Source organism: Psammomys obesus, unplaced genomic scaffold (genome assembly GCF_907164565.1).
Source record: "Psammomys obesus unplaced genomic scaffold, mPsaObe1.curated_primary_1811, whole genome shotgun sequence".
Classification (NCBI taxonomy): Eukaryota; Metazoa; Chordata; class Mammalia; order Rodentia; family Muridae; genus Psammomys; species Psammomys obesus.
This window is the reverse complement of record NW_026585580.1, coordinates 9,079,819-9,098,967: the sequence shown is the minus strand read 5'-3', so window position 1 is coordinate 9,098,967 and position 19,149 is coordinate 9,079,819. Positions and strand designations below refer to the sequence as shown.

General features: G+C 37.6%; 1 protein-coding gene across 3 annotated transcripts in view; it reads left to right on the top strand.

Moving 5' to 3' along the window:
* Positions 1-19,149, top strand: part of Phf3 (PHD finger protein 3) — a 77,675-nt gene that overhangs the window by 31,806 nt on the left and 26,720 nt on the right. For all 3 annotated transcript variants that reach the window (XM_055606222.1, XM_055606214.1, XM_055606204.1), the window contains one exon: positions 12,957-14,679. In XM_055606222.1, the coding sequence (XP_055462197.1) occupies positions 12,957-14,679 (1,723 nt within the window). The remainder of the gene's footprint in view (positions 1-12,956; positions 14,680-19,149) is intronic.

Below are 19,149 nucleotides of genomic sequence, written 5' to 3'. Positions count from 1 at the left end.
GCTGTTAACAGTCTTTCCTCCCCTTCTTCCGCAATGATTCCTGAGCCTTAGCTGCTCTATTTCTTTTGTAGATGTATCCATTGGAACTGGCCTCCACAATTTGGCATTTTGATTGGTTGTGTTTTCTGTATAATACTAATTAATAAAACAATAGTTTTCTTTAATCCCTCTAACTTCCAAAATAATAGGCACAGAGAGACTATAATTTATTATTAAGCTGTAGGTACTATGCTGGGCAGATTCTGAGCTATTCTAATCATAGTACCCTTAAAATTCACATAAAAGCCAGTCACTTGCCAATCTGACGACAGCCAGGCAGGTTCTGCGCTATCAGTCTGTCCTAAATCACAGTGTTTAGATTATTTGTATTTGGCAACCTTGAAGAAAACATCTATCCTATCTTGGTGTGTCTATAAAGTTCTGAACCTCAATCAATCTCTATCATATCTTATATCTATCCACATAAAACATCTATCTAGACCTTAAAACATCTTGACTCCTAAGCAACTAAGCTTAATTGAAAAAAAATAGAACTGTCTGGTCTTCAACCCCATCAGAGACTTGAGAAGGAATAAAATTATACCTGAGTGCAGCAAGCAGCTTCCAAGAGAATAGAAATAACAGGAACAGTTCACTGCGTGAACAGCCATCCAGAATCTCTCTATAACTTTTATCTCACTATCTCTCTATAATGAGCATCATATTCAGCCTTCTGGCCCAGTATATATGACAGACATATTTATGAAACAGGAACTATGAAGGACTTGCTTACCAGGTCTTGGCAGAACTCAGCAGTTGACTTGGCCTGCATCTAAGTTTGCACATTTTGGGCAGAAATCTGACTGTAATAGAAGCAAGGGCATATCTTTGCCCAGTGGCCTTGCCGTATTTGAAACCATTTTCTTACAGAGGTCCTTCAATGCCCATCGTCTTACTTTGAGCTGAGGATGCTGCCAGGAGTCATGTCTCATTGTCACAGAGGTCTTAAATTAATAAAAACATCTTTAATGCTACATTCTGTAGGTCTCTGAGGTTTTTGAAGAGTTTTATCTATTTTTGTATATCTATAGAATCACTCTCAGTCATAAATCTTAACAGGTAATGTTGCTTGTTTTTAGCTATTTACTATTTGTTTAACCTAGAGTGTTTATTTTGTGATTGATTAGACTAGTGACTGACATAACCATGAGTTGATCAACTATTAACTTGCATTACTTAATTATCCTAAACAGTTTGTAGTTGCAGATTTTAAAAGGACTAGAAGTAGCTAGGCATGATGGTGCACTCCTATACTCTCAGCACTGTGGGAGGCAGAGGCAGGCAGATCTCTGTGAGTTCGAGGCCAGCCTGGTCTACAAATCAAGTCCAGGTCAGCCAAGGCTACACAGAGAAACCCTGACTAAAAAAAACCCCAAAAGAAAAGAAAAAAGTATTTATAAATGAGTTGTATGTGTACAGGAACTCATACCAGAGTAGAAACACACACACACACACACACACACACACACACAGTATGTATTATATGTAATGTATACGTATGTGTATATATGTGTGGGTAACAAAAGTATAATGAAAAGTAACCTTAAATTTATATCAATATACCAAAATTTATAACAATGAAAACCTTAAATCTATATCAGTATACAATAATTACAACATTGTAAGCGAAATAACAATTAAAACACTAAGTTGAATCATGGATTGAATAAGCTACTTTTTATCTAATTATTCCTATAAGAAATTTTCATAGTCTCCCTTCTTTCTTTTCAACCACTTTCTCCTTACCTAAGAAATACAGAAAAGAGGAAAAGAGAAATTCCCAAGTATGTTTTTATACCTTGTTTTTTCTCTGATTAAGACCATTAATAACTTGTAACCATCTCCCCTAAATGACAACAAGCATTCATAGTCCAAGAAAACAACCAAATCTACTCACCCCACCTTAAGGAAAATGGGATGTTGTTGTTCTTAAGGTTGCTTCTTGCTGATTTTCGGACGGTAATACTTTGGGGGGATTCAAGTTAAATTGGGGAAAAATGGTTAATTAAGCTAGCAATAACATATGGTGACCAGTCTCTAAATGTTAAGAAATTTCAGACTGTTAATATTTGTAACAGTCTGAAAGTCTGGAACCAGCAGTTTTCTTTGAAGCTGTCCTGGGAGTAGGCTTTGGAGGAACAGGAACTGAAGCAATCGGAGGCTGGGAGCAAGCAGGATACTGGTATAATGTGTCAGCATCTCAGCATCCTGGAGGATGAATCCTGTCAGCTCTCATCCAGTGTCACTATTCTTTTGTTCTGAAAAACATAGTTTCTCACAAGTAATATATAGTCCAAAAATATAAATACATGAGATATGCCAGATGGTTTTCTGCTCTTTGTATGAGCAGAAGAAAGGCATCAGTTTTTCTTTAAATCAGTCTGGATTGTAAACCATACTGTAAAATCAATTTATCTATGCCATTTAAAAGAGTGGCATTTAAAAGAGTGATACGCCATTTAAAAGAGTGATAAGTTTTGAGGATATTGTAGTCAAGGGTTTATTGGCCACATACAGTTGAAGTCCTGGCTGGAGACATTTTTATGTCTCAGTCTCGAGTTGTTCCAATATGGAGGGATCAGCAATTTATGTTACCTGTCATTGTTGGTCTTCTTGATTTCTTTCTTCTTTTGTGTAGTAGCCAAGATATTCAGGGGACCTCCCTCTGTCAAACCTGATCCTTATCATTTTGGGTGGAATCCAAAACTTATTTATTTATTTATTTATATTTATTTTTTTCCTGATAACAGAAACACAAGGCTTCCCTTCCCAAATAATATCACCTGGGTCCTGTAGTTGTGAAACAATTGCAAGTGTAGAATGATTTAGTTTAACAGTTCCTCTTTTACTTAGGTGTGTTTTATTTTGACCTTTCTTAAAGAGGATGTATAAAATTGAACATAAAATTATTTTTCATGATGAATATTAAAACAAGACTGTATGACATCTAAATATGCTCCTCTGGGCCCTTGGACCTCATTGTGGCAGGCCAAGCTGCCACTTTTCCCTTTGAGAGCCTTGAATCTTTGAGGACTGCCTAGCTACCCAGAACAATAGAAAAGGCATTACCTATTTTTTTTTTTTTTTAGTTATTTATTTTTATTTTACATACATTGGTGTTTGAATGCATGTATGTCTGTGTGAGGGTGGTGTCAGATCCCCAGGAACAGTAGTTACAGACTGCTGTGAACTCCCATGTGGGTGCTGGGAATTGAACGCTGGTCCTCTAGAAGAGCAATCAGTGTTTTTAACTACAGAACCATTTCTGCAATCCCAAAGCATTACCTTTTAAATCAACTTTACTTAATAAATTCCTTTCTACCTTTAGTGCTCAAGTATATCCTCGGCATATTGTACCTGTTTAGAGGTTTTGGCCTGCGTTTCTACATACACAGTGACTGTCTTCACTCCACATCTTCTCCACATGGAACTGGCAGTTTCGCCTTTCAAACATAGGAATTGTAGCCTTTGTGTGTTTGGGGACTTAACTAAGCTGTTGGGTATTTTGCTGCCTCTGTTGTTTCCTGTTCCCCTCTGGGCCAGGTTGGACTGTTACCTGTCCTCTGTAAGAGCCTTACTCGTAACTATGGAGATTGGTCTCTGTGGGCATTGGTTGGCTGCCTAGAGCAGCCTGACATTTCACTTCGTCAGCTCTCAATAGTTCTTGGCTGTGGGAGGCATGCCAGCATGCTCATTTCCAAGCCTAACTTTGGGTCTTTACATTGATTAATAGAATATATATATGAATATAATTTTTATTTAATTTTTATTAAATACAGTTTATTCACTTTGTATCTCAGCTGTAGCCCCCTGCCCCATCCCCTCCCAGCCCCACCCTCCCTCCTTCTTCTTCTCTTATGCCTTTCCTCCAGTCCAATGGTAGGGGAGGTCCTCTTACCCTTTCATCTGACCCTAGTCTGTCAGGTCTCATCTAGACTGGCTGCATTGTCTTCTTCTGTGGACTGGTAAGGGTGCTCCCCCATCAGGGAGAGGTAATCAAGAGCCAGCCACTGAGTTCATATCAGAGACAGTCCCTGTTGCCATTACTAGGGAACCCACTTGGACACTGAACTGCCATGGGTTATATCTGTGCAGGCGTTCTAGGTTATCTCCGTGAATGGTCCTTGGTTGGAGTATCAGTCTCACAAAAGACCCCTGTGCCTAGATTTTTTGGTTTTGTTGCTCTCTTTGTGGAACTCCTGTGCCCTCCAGGTCTTTCTAGCTCCTCCTTCTTTCATAAGATTCCCTGCACTCTGCCCAAAGTTTGGCTATGAGTCTCAGCCTCTGCTTTGATACCCTGCCAGGTAGAGTCTTTCAGAGGTCCTCTGTGGTAGGCTTCTGTCCTGTTTCCTATTTTCTTCTTACCCAAGGTCCTCATTCTTGATTAGCTTCTTTAGGTGTATGGATTTTAGTATGATTATTCTATATTATATGTCTGATATCCACTTATAAATGAGTATATACCCTGTGTGTCATTTCTGCTTCTTTGATACCTCACTCAGGATGATCCTTTCCAGTTCCCACCATTTACCTGCAGATTTCATGATTTCCTTGTTTTTAATTGCTGAGTAGTATTCCATTGTGTAAACGTACCACAATTTTTTTATCCATTCCTCCATTGAGGGACATCAGGGTTGTTTTCAGGTTCTGGCTATTACAAATAAAGCTGCTGGGAACATGGTTGAACAAATATCCTTGTATATTTGAGCATCTTTTGGATATATGCCTAGGAATGATATAGCTGGATCTTGAGGTAGCTCTATTCCTAATTTTCTGAGAAGGCACCAGATTCATTTCCAAAGTAGTTATACAGGTTTACATTCCCACCAGCAATGGAGTAGGGTTTCCCTTTCTTCACATCCTCTCTAGCAAGTTGTTGAGTTTTTGATCTTAGCCATTCTGATGAGTGTAAGGTGAAATCTCAGGGTCTTTTTGATTTGCATGACAAAGGATGTTGAATATTTGTTTGTTTCTCTGCCATTCGATATTCCTCTTGAGAATTCTTTGTTTAGCTCTGTACCCCATTTTCTAATTGGATTACTTGATTTGTTGCTGTTTAACTTCTTTAGTTCTTTATGTATTCTAGATATTAGCCATCTGTCAGATAGAGGTTTGGTGAAGATCCTTTCCCAATCTGTAGGTTCTTGTTTTGTTCTGACGACAGTGTTTTTTGCTTTACAGAAGCTTTTCAGTTTCATGAGGTCCCATTTATTGATTGTTGATCTTAGAGCCTGTGCTGTTGGTGTTCTGTTCAGGAAGTTGTCTCCTGTGCCAATGAGTTCAAGGCTCCTCTCCTCTCTGCTTTTTCTTCTAACAGGTTTAGTATGTCTGTTTTTATATTGAGGTCTTTGATCCACTTGGACTTTAATTTTGTGCAGGGTGATAAGTATGGATCTATTTGCATTTTTCTACGTGTAGACATCCTGTTAGACCAGCACCATTTGTTGAAGATGCTACCTTTTTTCCACTGTATGGTTTTGGCATCTTTGTCAAAAATGAGTTGTCCATAAATGTGTGGGTTTATTTCTGGGTCTTCTATTCAATTCCATTGATCTACCATTCTGTTTCTATGCCAGTACTATAGAACAACAGTAATAAAAACTGTGTGGTACTGGCACCGAATATATTTTTTAAGTCAAAATTGCCTTTTTGCACCAGTTCTCTGTTGGGTGCTTTGCTTCCTAAGGAGACTGGGGTGCTTCTCAGGGCAGCTTGATACCATCCTCTCCTTATATAAACCCAAGATTGATGTGTATCCATCCTTTAGATCAATAAGGATATTATTATCCATTATTAAGAAGAAAATTTACATAGTAACATTTTTGGATACTAGACTGTCTTTTGTAAGAGGCTTTATCTTATCAGGAGGGTGTCCCACCCTGACTTCATTGTGAAAACCAGGCTGGTCTAGATTTCACAGACAGCCACCTGTCTCTGACTCCTGTGTGCTATGCTGGATTAAAGGTCTTTGTCATCACCACTCTGTTCAAGTATTTTATCTCTATTTTAAATCATTGTAACTGTGTAATTTTAGAAAACAAATTTGGACTATAGTTTCATTCTGATTTTACTTAAAATCTTTTAAAAATTTCTATGTTTTATTAATGTCAAACAATAGAATATTCTTTCTATTTCCCGCTATATGGAAAAACAAAAACATTCAAACAAAAATCAGACAAAGAAACAAGAAAATTCTTGGGCCAGTTGTGCCATCTCATGCTGTTACAGCAAAGTCTTGTCCATCATTCCTTGGAATTTAGTTGTGACTGTAGTGTATTGGCAGAATTTAGTTGTGGCTGTACTGTATTGGCAGGCCCTTACCAGAAATAGTTGACAAACATCTCATAGCCAGAGAACTTTTGAGTTCAGCCACTATTAATTTTTTATTTTCTATCAGTAAGAGCCCTTTTCTTTCCTCTGTTCTTAATTGCTTGTAATTTAACATTCCATCTCTCAGTTTTCTCTGTCTCTAAGTTTGTTTTAGTTTGATCTTTCTTAAAAAGGATATATAGAGCTATAATTGTCACTGTAAAAATTATTTGTATGCCAAGGGAAATAAACTCAAATGGAATAAAATGTACTGTGGCTGTGTGAATTCCTCCATTTTTTTTTTTAAATCTAGGCATTTAAATCCTCTCCCTAGCTCAGTTTAGGCTGCTGGTTTCCTAGTTCCGCCTCCAACCTGCTGCTCCTCCAGTAGTGAGGCAGTCTTTATCTGCAGTCATTGGGAACTGGTCTTATCGGCCCCAACTCTGGTTGGCCAAGGATTTATCCTGAAAGCAGGCCGGAATTAGATTGAGTTAATCTATGTGTTTCCACCGGCTTTGTTCACCAAATGCTTGGCGCCCCCTCCACAGCTGCTGCTGCCGCCCTGTGAGAGTTGAGACCTCAGGCAGCAGCTGGGAGCAGCGCCTGTGAAATGCTCTGGCTCATGGGTTCACAGGTGCCAAGCTAGCCTGTTTCTTCCAGACTGCGCAAAGTCCAGGGAAAATAAAAAACATAGTGTACCTTATCTGCTTAGGTTCTATGTAAGTTTTTGCCCACACCAGCTAGATTGGTTGGTTGAGCAGTAGACAGTCCCAGAGTCATGGGTTCATGCCCTTCATTGGGCACCTAATGTAGAATACTAACTAATAAAACAATAGTTTTCTTTAACTCTGCTAGCTTTCAAAATAATAGACACAGTGAGACTGATTTATTATTAAGCTGTAGATGCTATACTGGGCAGATTCCCAGCTATTCTAATCCTAGTACCCTTAAAACCCACATAAAAAGCCAATCACTTGCCAATCTGATGACTACTGGGCGGTTTCTGTTCTATCATTCTGTCCTCATGGCCACATGCTCAGTGTCCATTTTGCCTCATGGTATTCCTTTCTCTACTACTTCCTCTTTTTCTCCCAGCTCATGTGATTTTCTTTTTCTAGTCCTCGTCTTTTGACCTCAAGCCCAGGAACCTAATCTCTGACTACCCTTCGTCTTCCCAGTCACAGGCTTCAGAATCTATATTAGCCAGTCAAGGATAGCAGGGGAACATTCTTTACAGGAGATTTTTCAACATTCATAACGATGCCCATGACAGGGTGGTAACCAGATCTCAGGGCATTGAAATCAGCATCTGGAAACATAGTGCATAAGACTATTCTCCGACAGTTTTGTAGTGGTCTCTGTTACATAACAAAGAGAAGTTTACTTGAGGGCTGAGCGGGGTCACATTTACCTGTGGATATAAGGACACATTTATTATTAGTAAAGTTGTGGTTCTAGGACCTACTGTAAGATCCCTGACTTCACTAGCTATTCTTTGAATAACAGGTATAGTTTCTCTCTTGTTGGCTGGGTCTTAAGTCCAACTGGAGAGCTGTTGGTTACTGCCAAGTTATGTGTGCCCCTACTGCATCCTTAGGGTTATTGTGACATGTGCTGCTGATAGGTTTCATAGGTGTCATAGCTGGGGAGGACTGTTAGTTTCTTCTTCCCTCTATTGGATGCATGTATGGCACCATGAAACCATGTCCTTAGGGAGGAGGCTTTCAGGTCCATTCCAGCTCAGAGGCCTCAGGCTTTGTGTCTGAAGTACATGGTGTCTTTAGCAATAGGGACTTAACCTTCTACCTCTGGTGACAACCTAGGGTAGTAGCAATAGGCTATAGTATTTTTGGAGTCTCTTGGACAACCCTGACTAACAGAGGGTTTCTTGTGCCTGGTGTGTGGGCTTTTTGTTACATTGTCTTTTGTTAGATATTTTTTTCTTTTTTCTCTTCTTCTTTTTTTTTTTTAGCAAAGACAAATTACCGTAGGAATGAATTTGAAAGTATGACTTCATTCACTGACTTATTGAGACATTTATTCTGATTTGGGTGGGGGGGGGGTTGCATTGGTTTATGCTGGAAGCTTGTAGACTTTTTTCCCACAATTTGAAAAATATTTCATAACAGGAAACATTGGTCTTTGGTATATTTTATGTATTATGATTAGCTAGCATTCATTAGATTTAGAGTCTGAAAAACTGTTGTTCACTTCTGGAATTTTTTTTTCATTAACTTTATTCATTTCCATTAGTTTGTCAACTATTGTGTTCTGGAATTCATGTCTAGTGAAATATGTTGGCCTTTCATTTTCTTTATTTTTCCTTATACTTTCCTATATTATTTTTTTTTTTTTGTAATCTTTTGAAATTATTTCATTTTTCTCTGACCTGTCTTTCAAGTTTTGCATTTCTGATGCTCAAACCTTTATCATTTTGTTTGGGGGAATGGCCCTGAAGATAGTAATGCATTCATTTGTCTGTGTTTGTATAATAGCTTTTGTCTTTAAGTTTATAATACCTTTTTTTAAAGGTATTCAATGTTTTAAAAAGCTTTCATTTCCTTTAATAGTTGTGTTTCTCCGTTTTGTTTTAAAAGAAAAAAAATTAGTGTTTTGATCTTTGTCTTTCATTTTAGATAGCTTCCTCCCCTCGTTTTGTAAATCTGCTGTGTTTAGGAATTATTTTTTAAAAATCAGAAGCTGAGTACACATCAAATGTGCATAAATTCTGTACATGATAGAACCCTGCCACCAGCAAGGTTCACAGAAGTGGATGATAGAACTTTTTTGGGCCAGTGAGTTAGGAATCAGGCAGGCACTTCTAGCCTGAAAGGGTCATTTTGTTATCATCCTTAATTTCAGAGCAGCAGGGGCTTGGAAAATGTAAGTACAGGGGAGCAGTGAATGCACACAGCCAGATTTCTTAAAGTGTTTGACTAGTGACTGTTGATCCCGTTTAAGGAAACAAAGGCCCTGAAACTGATTAGATATCTGTTATTAGTGTTATCTAAATTCTCTTGGCTTCACAACTGTCATCAGTGTTTCTTATTGCTATTCTGTGATGCTCCTACTCTAGAAACACCTTTTTTTATTCTCTAGGGCTGTGGATCCCAACCTTCCTAACGCTGCGATTGTTTAGTCCTCATGTTGTGTAAACCCCCAAACCATAAAATCATTTTGCTGCTACTTCATAACTGTAATTTTGCTTCTGTTGTGCATCGCAGTGTAAATACCCGTGTTTTTGGTCTTAGGTGACCCCTGCGAGTAAGTTGCTCATCCTCAAAGGGCTTGAAACCCCTGTGTTGAGAACCACTGCTCTAGGGGCTAAGCTTCCAGCTTCGGGTAGGGTGTTAATGGTGGATTTGATGACTCGCCAGTTTAGTGTTTGTCTCAAGATACTACTTAATTGTCCCTTGCTTGAATTACACAGTATGTCTTAGTTTTCTCTGTTGTTCTTCGTTTTCTGTGGAAACACACCTTTTCAAAAAAAGATCCTTTATTGTAGCTAAAAGAATATAGGTTGTCCTTACCATGATTTCTCTGATACATAATTTTAATCAACTTTTAAAAATCAGTTACTTGACACATGCATACTTGAGACTTAAAGAAATAAGATCAAAAATACATTAAAAATGTTTGCTTTTTTTTTTTGCCTATAGAAATGTATGCTTCAGTCTAAGGCAATTTAGTTTAATATTTAAGCAAAGGTGGCTTTGCTTAGTAAATTACTTTAGGAAATAATACTTCATTAAAATATCTTCAGAGTCAGCTAAATACCATGTCACTCTTAACGTGTTTTTGTTTGTTTGTTTGTTTGTTTTTTGAAACAAAGTTTCTCCATATAGCCCTGGATGTCCTGGACTCACTTTGTAGACTAGGGTAGCCTAGTACTCACTGAGATCTGCCTGCTCCTACCTTCCAAGTGCTGGGATTAAAGGCCTGAGCCACCTTGCATGTTACTGTTTTTTAGCTTTGTTGCTTCAAAGCTAACAGGGTTTTTTTTTGTTGCTGTTGTTGTGTTTGTTTTTGGTTTTTTACTGTTTATCAGTGGTTTTAAGAATGCATAGGGTTCAGAGCTTAAAAGTCACCTAACTATGGAAATAAAACTTTTTTTAGTATTATTTTAAAAATAACAGCATGTCAAGTACACAACTAGGACATTTCCTCAACCATATTTGTTGCAGCTTTATTTGTAATACCCAGAACCTGGAAACAACCCAGATGCCCCTCAGTGGAGGATTGGATACAGAAATTGTGGTACATTTGCACAATGGAATTAAAAACAAGGAAATCATGAAATTTGCAGACAATTGGTGGGGACTAGAAAAGATCATCCTGAGTGAGGTATCCCAGAAGCAGAAAGACACCATGGTATATACTCACTTATAAGTAGGTACTAGACGTGTAAGATAGGATAAACATACTAAAATCTGTACACTTAAAAAAGATAAACAAGAATCCTCACTTAGAACGACAAATGGGATGGACATTGGAAGTAGGAGAAAATAAGTAACAGGATAGGAGCCTACCACAGAGGCCTCTGAAAGACTCTAGCAGTGTGTCAAAGCAGATGCTGAGACTCATAACCAAACATTGGGCACAGTTGAGGGAATCATATGAAAGAAGGGGGAGTTTGTAAGACCTTGAAAGGACAGGAGCTCCACAAGGACCAAAAATATCTGGGCACAGGGATCTTTTCTGAGACTGATTCTCCAGCCAAAAACCATACATGTATATAACCTAGAACCCCTCCTCAGATGTAGCCGATAGCAGCTCAGTGTCCAAGTGGCTTCTCTAGTAAGGGGAACAGGGACTATCTCTGACATGAACTCAGTGGCTGGCTCTTTGACCCACACCCCCTCACCCCACACCCCCCTTCAAGGGAGGAGCAGCCTTGCCAGGCCACAGAGGAAGACATTGCAGCCAGTCTTGATGAGACCTGATAAACTAGGGTCAGATGGAAGAAGAGGTGGACCTCCCCTATCAGTGGACTTAGGGGCAGGGAGGAGATGAGGGTAGGGACTTCAACTGGGATTCAAAGTAAATAAACTGTAGTTAATATAAAAAAATAAAAATTTAATTAAAATAACAGCATGTGATGAACCATTTACAGTTCATTAAACAATATTTTATTATTTGTTTTGTCTTTTGTGTGTTGTATATACATATTTGTGCGAGTGTGTGCGTGCCAGAGATCAATTTCAGTTGCCTTTTCCTGTCACCTTCTACCTTACATTTTCAGTCAGTATCTATCTCTCAGTGAATCTGGAGCTCCTTGATTGAAATAGGCTGGTGGTCAGTGAATTCCAGGGGTCTCCTGTCTCAGTACCTGTCCTATCTCCAGCATGGTGGTAGGGATCGAAACTCAGGTTCTTGGGAATGCATACCAAGCACTTTATTGACTGAGCCATCTCCCCAGCCCATAATTTTTTAAAGTTGTTGAGTGTGTCCTAGATGTTCAGAGATTGCAAGGCCTGAGGGAAAGGAAAGGGTCCCAAAGAATAGGGTTACTGGGAAGTTTATTTTCCAGTGGGATATTGAAGAGTAAGAGTGCTAGTATTAGTTATACGAGGGTCATCATGATGATAAGTGACACGTTGGGGAAATATTGAAAGTGTTAGTGTAGTTGGATTTTAATTTGAATGAGTAACTTTAAAGTAAATTGATGTTCATGTGAAGTTGATTTAGAGGCTCAAGATAGGTATAGCTTCATATTTTGAATTTTAATTCATGGGTTGCTTTTCTAGGTATTGAAATTGTCAAGTTTTGCTTATTTTCAGTTCTTTTTACTTTTTTTTTCCTTTCAGGAAGATTTTTCAGGCTCAGGAAAAGGGAGAAAACCTTATTTAGTAGACTCTATTAGGAGTATTTCCTTATATATTTTCCCTATATATGTAGTTAAAGTTACTGATTCATTTGGCAGTCTATGTGATACTGATACTCTTGGTGCAAACTTTAATTTTTTGCCTAGAAATAGTACAGGGACTGGAAATGTGTGTAGCTCAGTTGTTTGAGAGTGCCTACCTAGTGTACAGAACCGGGGTTCTAGTTTTAATAACAGCCTTTAAGTCTCAGCATGTGAGAAGTAGAGGCAAGAGGATCAACTTTAAGGTCTCCTTGGAGTTTGAGTTTAGCCTGGGGATTGAGGTCTTAAGAGGTTATATCATTAAACAGATCTTGCTTAGGATACATGGTTTTGTTGGTTTACGACTTTATTGGCATTTATACTTGTTTTTATATCATCAGAAATATTTGATGTTTAAAATTTGTGATAATCTTTCTTTAAAGATTTCCATCTCGTATAGAAAAGATGCTTGTTGAAAATATTCCTTATAAATTAGATGAGTCTGAAATTTGTATTTTTGTTCCCTCTGACAGAATTCAGGAGACTAATAAACATAAATTAACATGTTACAGTATATGTGTGTGTATATATATATATATATATTGTATAGTTGATCATCATGAGTAGCTGTCAGTAAATTTTTATTGATATGATCAGGTAAGTTTGATAGGTCAGAGTAAGGAAGTGATATATTTTAAACTATTGAATAAAATCACACAGCAAATAGCTAAGTTATTTTATTTTATTTTTCCTCCTATGATAGAACAAGTAAGAAGTTTACGACAAAGCACTATTGCCAAGCGTTCAAATGCAGCACCTCTAAGCACAAAAAAGCCATCTGGGAAGACTCTATCTACCCCTAAGGTAGGGGTGAAACCACCAGAAAGATGTCAGGGTAAAGAAGAAGTTTATACGTCACTGAAATCTGAACACCCTAAGGAGAGTAGAAGGAGCAACCGGCATGATGAACAAGTGGATGTGGTGCCAGAGGTCTCAGCATCTTCAGTTGATTCTTCAGTGTCATCTTGTGTCGAAATGAAGGATGAGGCTGAGCTAGATTCCACGCATGCATGTAATAACGAGGGTGAAGTAAATGTATCATCTCATGAGTTAAATTGTTCGCTTCTTTCAGAGACTTGTGCTAGTACAGAAGAGAAGAAAAATGAAGCTCTGATGGAATGTAAAACTGAGACTGATAGTAGCTCATTGTTTAAGTTTTCAGATAAGGAAGATGAGCATAATGATCTTGTTTCAGGTGAAATGGATGACACTGTTGAAGAAGGGAGTGCAATGGGAAAACTTGAACAAGAACCAGAGGAGATAAAGTTAACCTGTGAAGGTGACCAGATGCCTGAGGAACCTGAGTCTTCTGATGTGTCTGACTCTGCTTGTGCAGAAAAAAATCAGACAGAAAAGAATGAAGCAGCTGAATGTGATGTGGAGTGGAAGAACACCGTAGATGTTGTTGATAAAGCTGAAGACTCTCCTCAAAGAAATCAAATGGAAACATCGGGATATTGTGAGGACATGCAGCCTAATGCTGTTCAGTTACAGAGCGCAGAGTTTAGCAAATCAACTCTGGAGGAGGTTGATACTTGTGCTTTTGAACCAGCAACTAGTACTTTAGAAAATACTATTTGTGATGTTCCTGATCAAAATTCAAAGCATTTGAATATTACTCAAAGTATTAAACTGGAGTCTCAGGAAACAGCAGATCTTCAGGGTGATAAAAGTGGTTTAGAGTCCAAAAACTTAAAATCCAAACACACAAAATCTGTAACTCATTCTAAGCAAAGCATGACCTCAGAGACTCCACGAAAAACTGTTGCAGTGAAGCAAGAAGTAGTTCATAGCAGAACTAAGTCTAATGCCAAGAGTGTGAAGCGAAATGCTGATGAACCGGAAGCCCAGCGTGATTCTCAGAGGCCAGTCAAAGTGAGAAAAAAACAAAGTGACAAGGATTTGAAGAGTCAGAGTTGTAATTCTGGGGTTAAATCTGTAAAAAGCCAAGCTCATTCTGTATCAAAAAAAACACCCCAGGATCAAAATGTAGTGCAAGTTTCCAAACCTTTAACACATTCTCTTAGTGATAAGCTTCATGGTCACTCCAGTTGTTCTAAGGAACCTTATCATCCTGCACAAACTGGAAACTTACTGCATTCCAGCCAGAAACAGAGCCATAAGCCCCAGCAACAGTCAGCAGCGGTGAAGGTCACTAGCCATATGAAGGATGAGCAAGAACATCCAGGCAGTGAGCATCTTAAGGAAGAGGAGAAACTGAAGCCAAAAAAACCTGAGAGAAATCTACAGCCTCGCCAAAGGAGAAGCAGCAGAAGTTTTTCTCTGGATGAGCCTCCATTGTTCATTCCAGACAACATAGCTACTGTAAAAAAGGAAGGGTCAGATCAGACTTCCTCAGTTGAAAGCAAATATATGTGGACTCCCAGCAAGCAGTGTGGGTTTTGCAAAAAACCACATGGCAACAGGTGTGTGTGCGTGTGCATGTATGTATGGGTGTGTACTTTGAGGAACTTGAAGGATGAGGATTGAGATCATCATGAGAACTTTGTAATATGAAAATAAATTATTTAATATACAGAGACTTCCAAAAGTCTCTTACCAATCCTGGATAAGTGATAGAAACTCAGAAACATTGAATTTACAACTAGATCATTGTAGAATATTTTAAAAAGCTTAGTCTGACCAATAGCTGATGTGCATGGACACACTTGTCATTGTAACCAGTTAGAACTAAATGTAGCCGTTGCATCTAATAAAAACCAAACTCTTTTGCTAATGAGAATTGTTACACTGCCTCAGGACTGGAGCTTATATGTCATTTATTTGACTACAGAACTAGTAATAAAGTGTGAAGGTCTTAATGGAATGGCTATTTTTCTTTTGAAGCTCTTATTTTTTAAATGATACACTTGAAATACCCAATCACTACCATTCCAAAGCCAACATACTGGATTTTGGAAGTAAATTCAATAGTAAAAGCAACTGTTAGACTACCTAGCTGAATTTTGTATGTATTATGAAATAGAGTGAAAATATGTATTTTTTTTTTTTTGGAGTGTTTTAGTAGTACAAATAATTTGTGACTTCTGATCTTTGAAAATTGTACAGTTGACTTTACCACTACTTTTATTATAGGGTTATTTTGGAATCCATCTTTAGTAGCTTATCACATTGCCCCCTCCCCATCCTCAGTGTATTTTTATTTGCTTTCTTTTTTGAGAAAGGACAAAGAAGAGATGAAGTGACATTTGTTGCTGCAGATCGTGCTGATCAAACATTCACATTGCTGTTGGGACTTCTGTCAATGATTATATCTTAAAAAAGAATTAAAACTTGCACAGTTTAGTTAAATGACCATTATGTTTCCCACCTCTATCAGATTACATAAAACTGAATTTAGAGACAGTAGACAGCATTGCAGTTGGAGAGTAAGAGGAAAGTTTGGGGCTGTTAGACTACATTTTGTGCCGTGGAGGTTTTCTAATTTTTTGTTTGTTTTGAGATACACTGCAGGAGAGCCTATTTGGAAAACTCAGGGTGTAACCTGTGCTGTCCTTGACCTTGGGCCCCTTTTGCCTCCTGACTGTACAGTGGTGGAGTCTTCACTAGTATACCCTAGTGAAGTAGTATATTCAATAGTATACCCTATTTCAGTGTCAGGAATCACTCCATTAAGAAGGATATTTCCGTTTTCAAGCCCTACAGTGTGTTTAAATATAATGCTATCTTTATCCCAATCACATACTTTTCATGTTTTTTTTTTACATTTATGATAAGTTCACATATTTCAAAGATACTAAGCTTACTCTTAATATCTCAGAGACTTAAAGATAAAATTTCCTTGTTAATTATACTTTTAATAAAGGCCAGCCCTTTGTCACTTTAGAATCTTTCCAAAATTCATGACACTGATGTGTGGTTAGAGGCCTGGGTTAGGAACTTAGGAACAACTGTGACGTGGAGTTGGAAGCCATGTTCAGTATGATCTTGTTAGCTCTGTAATAGGTAAATTCTGTTCTGATGGTGCAGTCTTCAGGCGTTTACCCAAGCTCAACAGTGCTTACTGCAGCTGCATAACTTCAGTTATTTTGTGAAATGAAGATAACATTGTTTAATATTTTTTAACACACTTTTTGAGGCTGCTCTATAAAGTATGGACTCTGTTTCTGCCTTGAATATAGCTTACAGTGATAGCTGTGGGCCTGGGGGTTTACCCTGTGTCATTGATCTGGGCAATGTACATTGGAAACAGCTCTTCAGACACCTTCAGTATTTTTCAGTCTGTGAATAAAGAAACCCAAGTCATTGCTTGTTTTTTTCTTATATATTAACTTATCTTTACCACTACTTTGTTACGTTGTCTTAACGTTCATTAAATACCTAAAGCATGCTTTTTGCATAATCTGTAATTTTTTAGTTTTAATCTATATGTATAAATACAGATTTATTAAGAAAATATATAGAAATTGTTTGCTCTTATATACCAGTCACATTGAAAGCTACTTAGTAGCACTTGTGAAAATAGAGTTAATCAGTACTTTTCACAAATTGCAATTGGAGCTAGCTTTTTTTTGTGTATATGTCCAGTTGGATATTATGTTTTGTATTACAGAGCTTTATGACAACATATCCTAGACAGTAGGTCTTTTAATATAGTGTATTTTTTCTTAAATTTATTTTTTTGATAGATATATATCAAGATTATTGAATATTCTTTAAAAAATGAGACCCATTTTATTTTTACTTGAATGTAATTTTTGAACATTTTCACTGGAAGCCATTTTGGGTGGAAATTTTCTTAGTCTCTTCCTATTACCTACCTTGGGCTTCTCTTTCCTCCTTTGTCAGGGAGATGTTTGTGTCTTTAATTTGTAATGCATTTTCTTGACCCTAATTGTAGATTGGACAAAGTTTAGCAATATTAATTCACAGAATTAGGAAACAATTCTGAGGAAGTACTACTTTAGAATAAGTGACTCTGGTTTTCTTGTTTTAAGTTTTATAGACTTTTTCTTTGAAGATTAGGTTGACTATTAAGATGATTTAATGTTTATGTTGAATAAAATCTTATACGTAGTGACAGTACATTCTGGGCTGTCACTTCAATTACCTAGCAGAACTGTAGGCCTATCTTCTAATACCATCAGTGTTAATTTGTGGCCAATGTCTTTTTAAGAGCAGGTGTTCTTTAGAGTTTAACAACTGAAGTTTTCTAAGAATTTCTTCCGACTCATAGCAAGAAGAATTAGGATTTGAAATACAGGATGCTTTCTGTTGTCTTTCAGCAGATGTAATTTAATTTTTTTTTCTGTCAGTTTGTATGTTAACATCATAAAAGACACGAGTATTGCTACATTTTCCATTTAACTAATACTGTACTGATTTGCTTGAGTTAACTGAAACCGTGTACAGTATCGTTTTAACATAGAAGCCCTAATTTTTTTCATAAAGAAATTTCTCTTATTAGAAATTCAAGGACAGGGCAAGAAATGAAGTAGTAGTTGTTGGCTAGTCTACTGCTGCAAATCTTGTGCCCTGCTCCCTAACTATGCCCTCCTAATCCTCATGTCATCAAAGCTTAATAGCCTGAGAGAAAGTAGGGACCTTCCTCTGTCCATCTCTACCCCCTCTTTTCCTTTTCTTTCCTATTTGCCTGTTTCATTCCCTGTCTTTTCAAACATACAGGGTTTTGTTTGTTTTGTCTGTTTACTTGTTTGTTTTTTGGTTCATGGTACTTAGAAGTTTTGGCTTAAGTAGAAATTGATGTTAATAGTTAGGAGTAGTTGACTATATTAAAGTAGACCTCACCTGTACCCCTGGTCCCAGAACACTGGGGAGTTTGCTACCATTGTTTTGTTTGTTTTGTAGAAGGTCATATCTAAATATGTTGTTTTAAAAACCAAACCTTAAGTACTAAGATGACATCTTTATATGACAGATTAGTTTTTCAAAGTTGTCAACAATTAAGTATAAACATTTCCAAAGTAAACTTGAAATCAGAGATGATGAAATGACTTCTTGATTTTATGATGATAGATCAGTGAGGTGGCCGGGTTACATCAAATGGAAGTTTGTAAACACTTTACAGTGTTACATAATCTGACATTTAAGAGGGAAACCATTACAGGCTTGCTTTGAAGTCAGTGCAGCTGTGATTGTAGAAGAGAAGTGACAACTCGTTCTCCTTCTGAATATCAAGGCTGTTTGTACCAGACAGTTGGTTTCAGGAAATAACAGTGCACTCATGGAGCAAGGAAAGAAAAGTATTAAACATGAAAGTATTCTTCACAGTCCCTAGCATTTGGAACAACCCAGTTGTTGAAACATCACAGAACCATCACAAATCTCAAACAGAAACTTTGTTATAAATAAATGTCACATTATTTAAATGTTCTCTTGGCTTGAGGAAAAAACTACCTATTCTCATTTTTCAAGCCAAGTGTGTCATAGGGAAGGTGAAGACTGACAGCACTGGCAGCAGTCATACCCCTGAGGATAAAGAATGGCCAGTTGCAGTTTCCGAAAGACTTGGCAGTAGTTGAGCAGAAGGACAGTCATGCCCCTGAGGATAAAGAATGCCCAGTTGTAGTTTCAAGACTCGTCAGTAGTTGAGCAGACAGAAATGCACACAAGAATGAAGCGAACAAAGAGCTGCTATAGAGGAAAGATAGACCTGGCACCATTTTAAAAACACTTCTTAAATATGATACTAATCTTGATATTTCCAACATGAAAATAGGACCACAGGGCTATGTCATTCAGGCTTTTAACTTTAAACATTCCATTTGTTTTTAAAAATGTAGGATATATTTGGTGGTGTCCCGTAGTCTTGAGATATCATGAATTGCCAGACTGAAAAAGGAAAAGGGAGATGAAATCTCAATATTCAAGTAAGCTGATAGTATTCTTGAAGTCTGAATAGCCATTTTATTCTG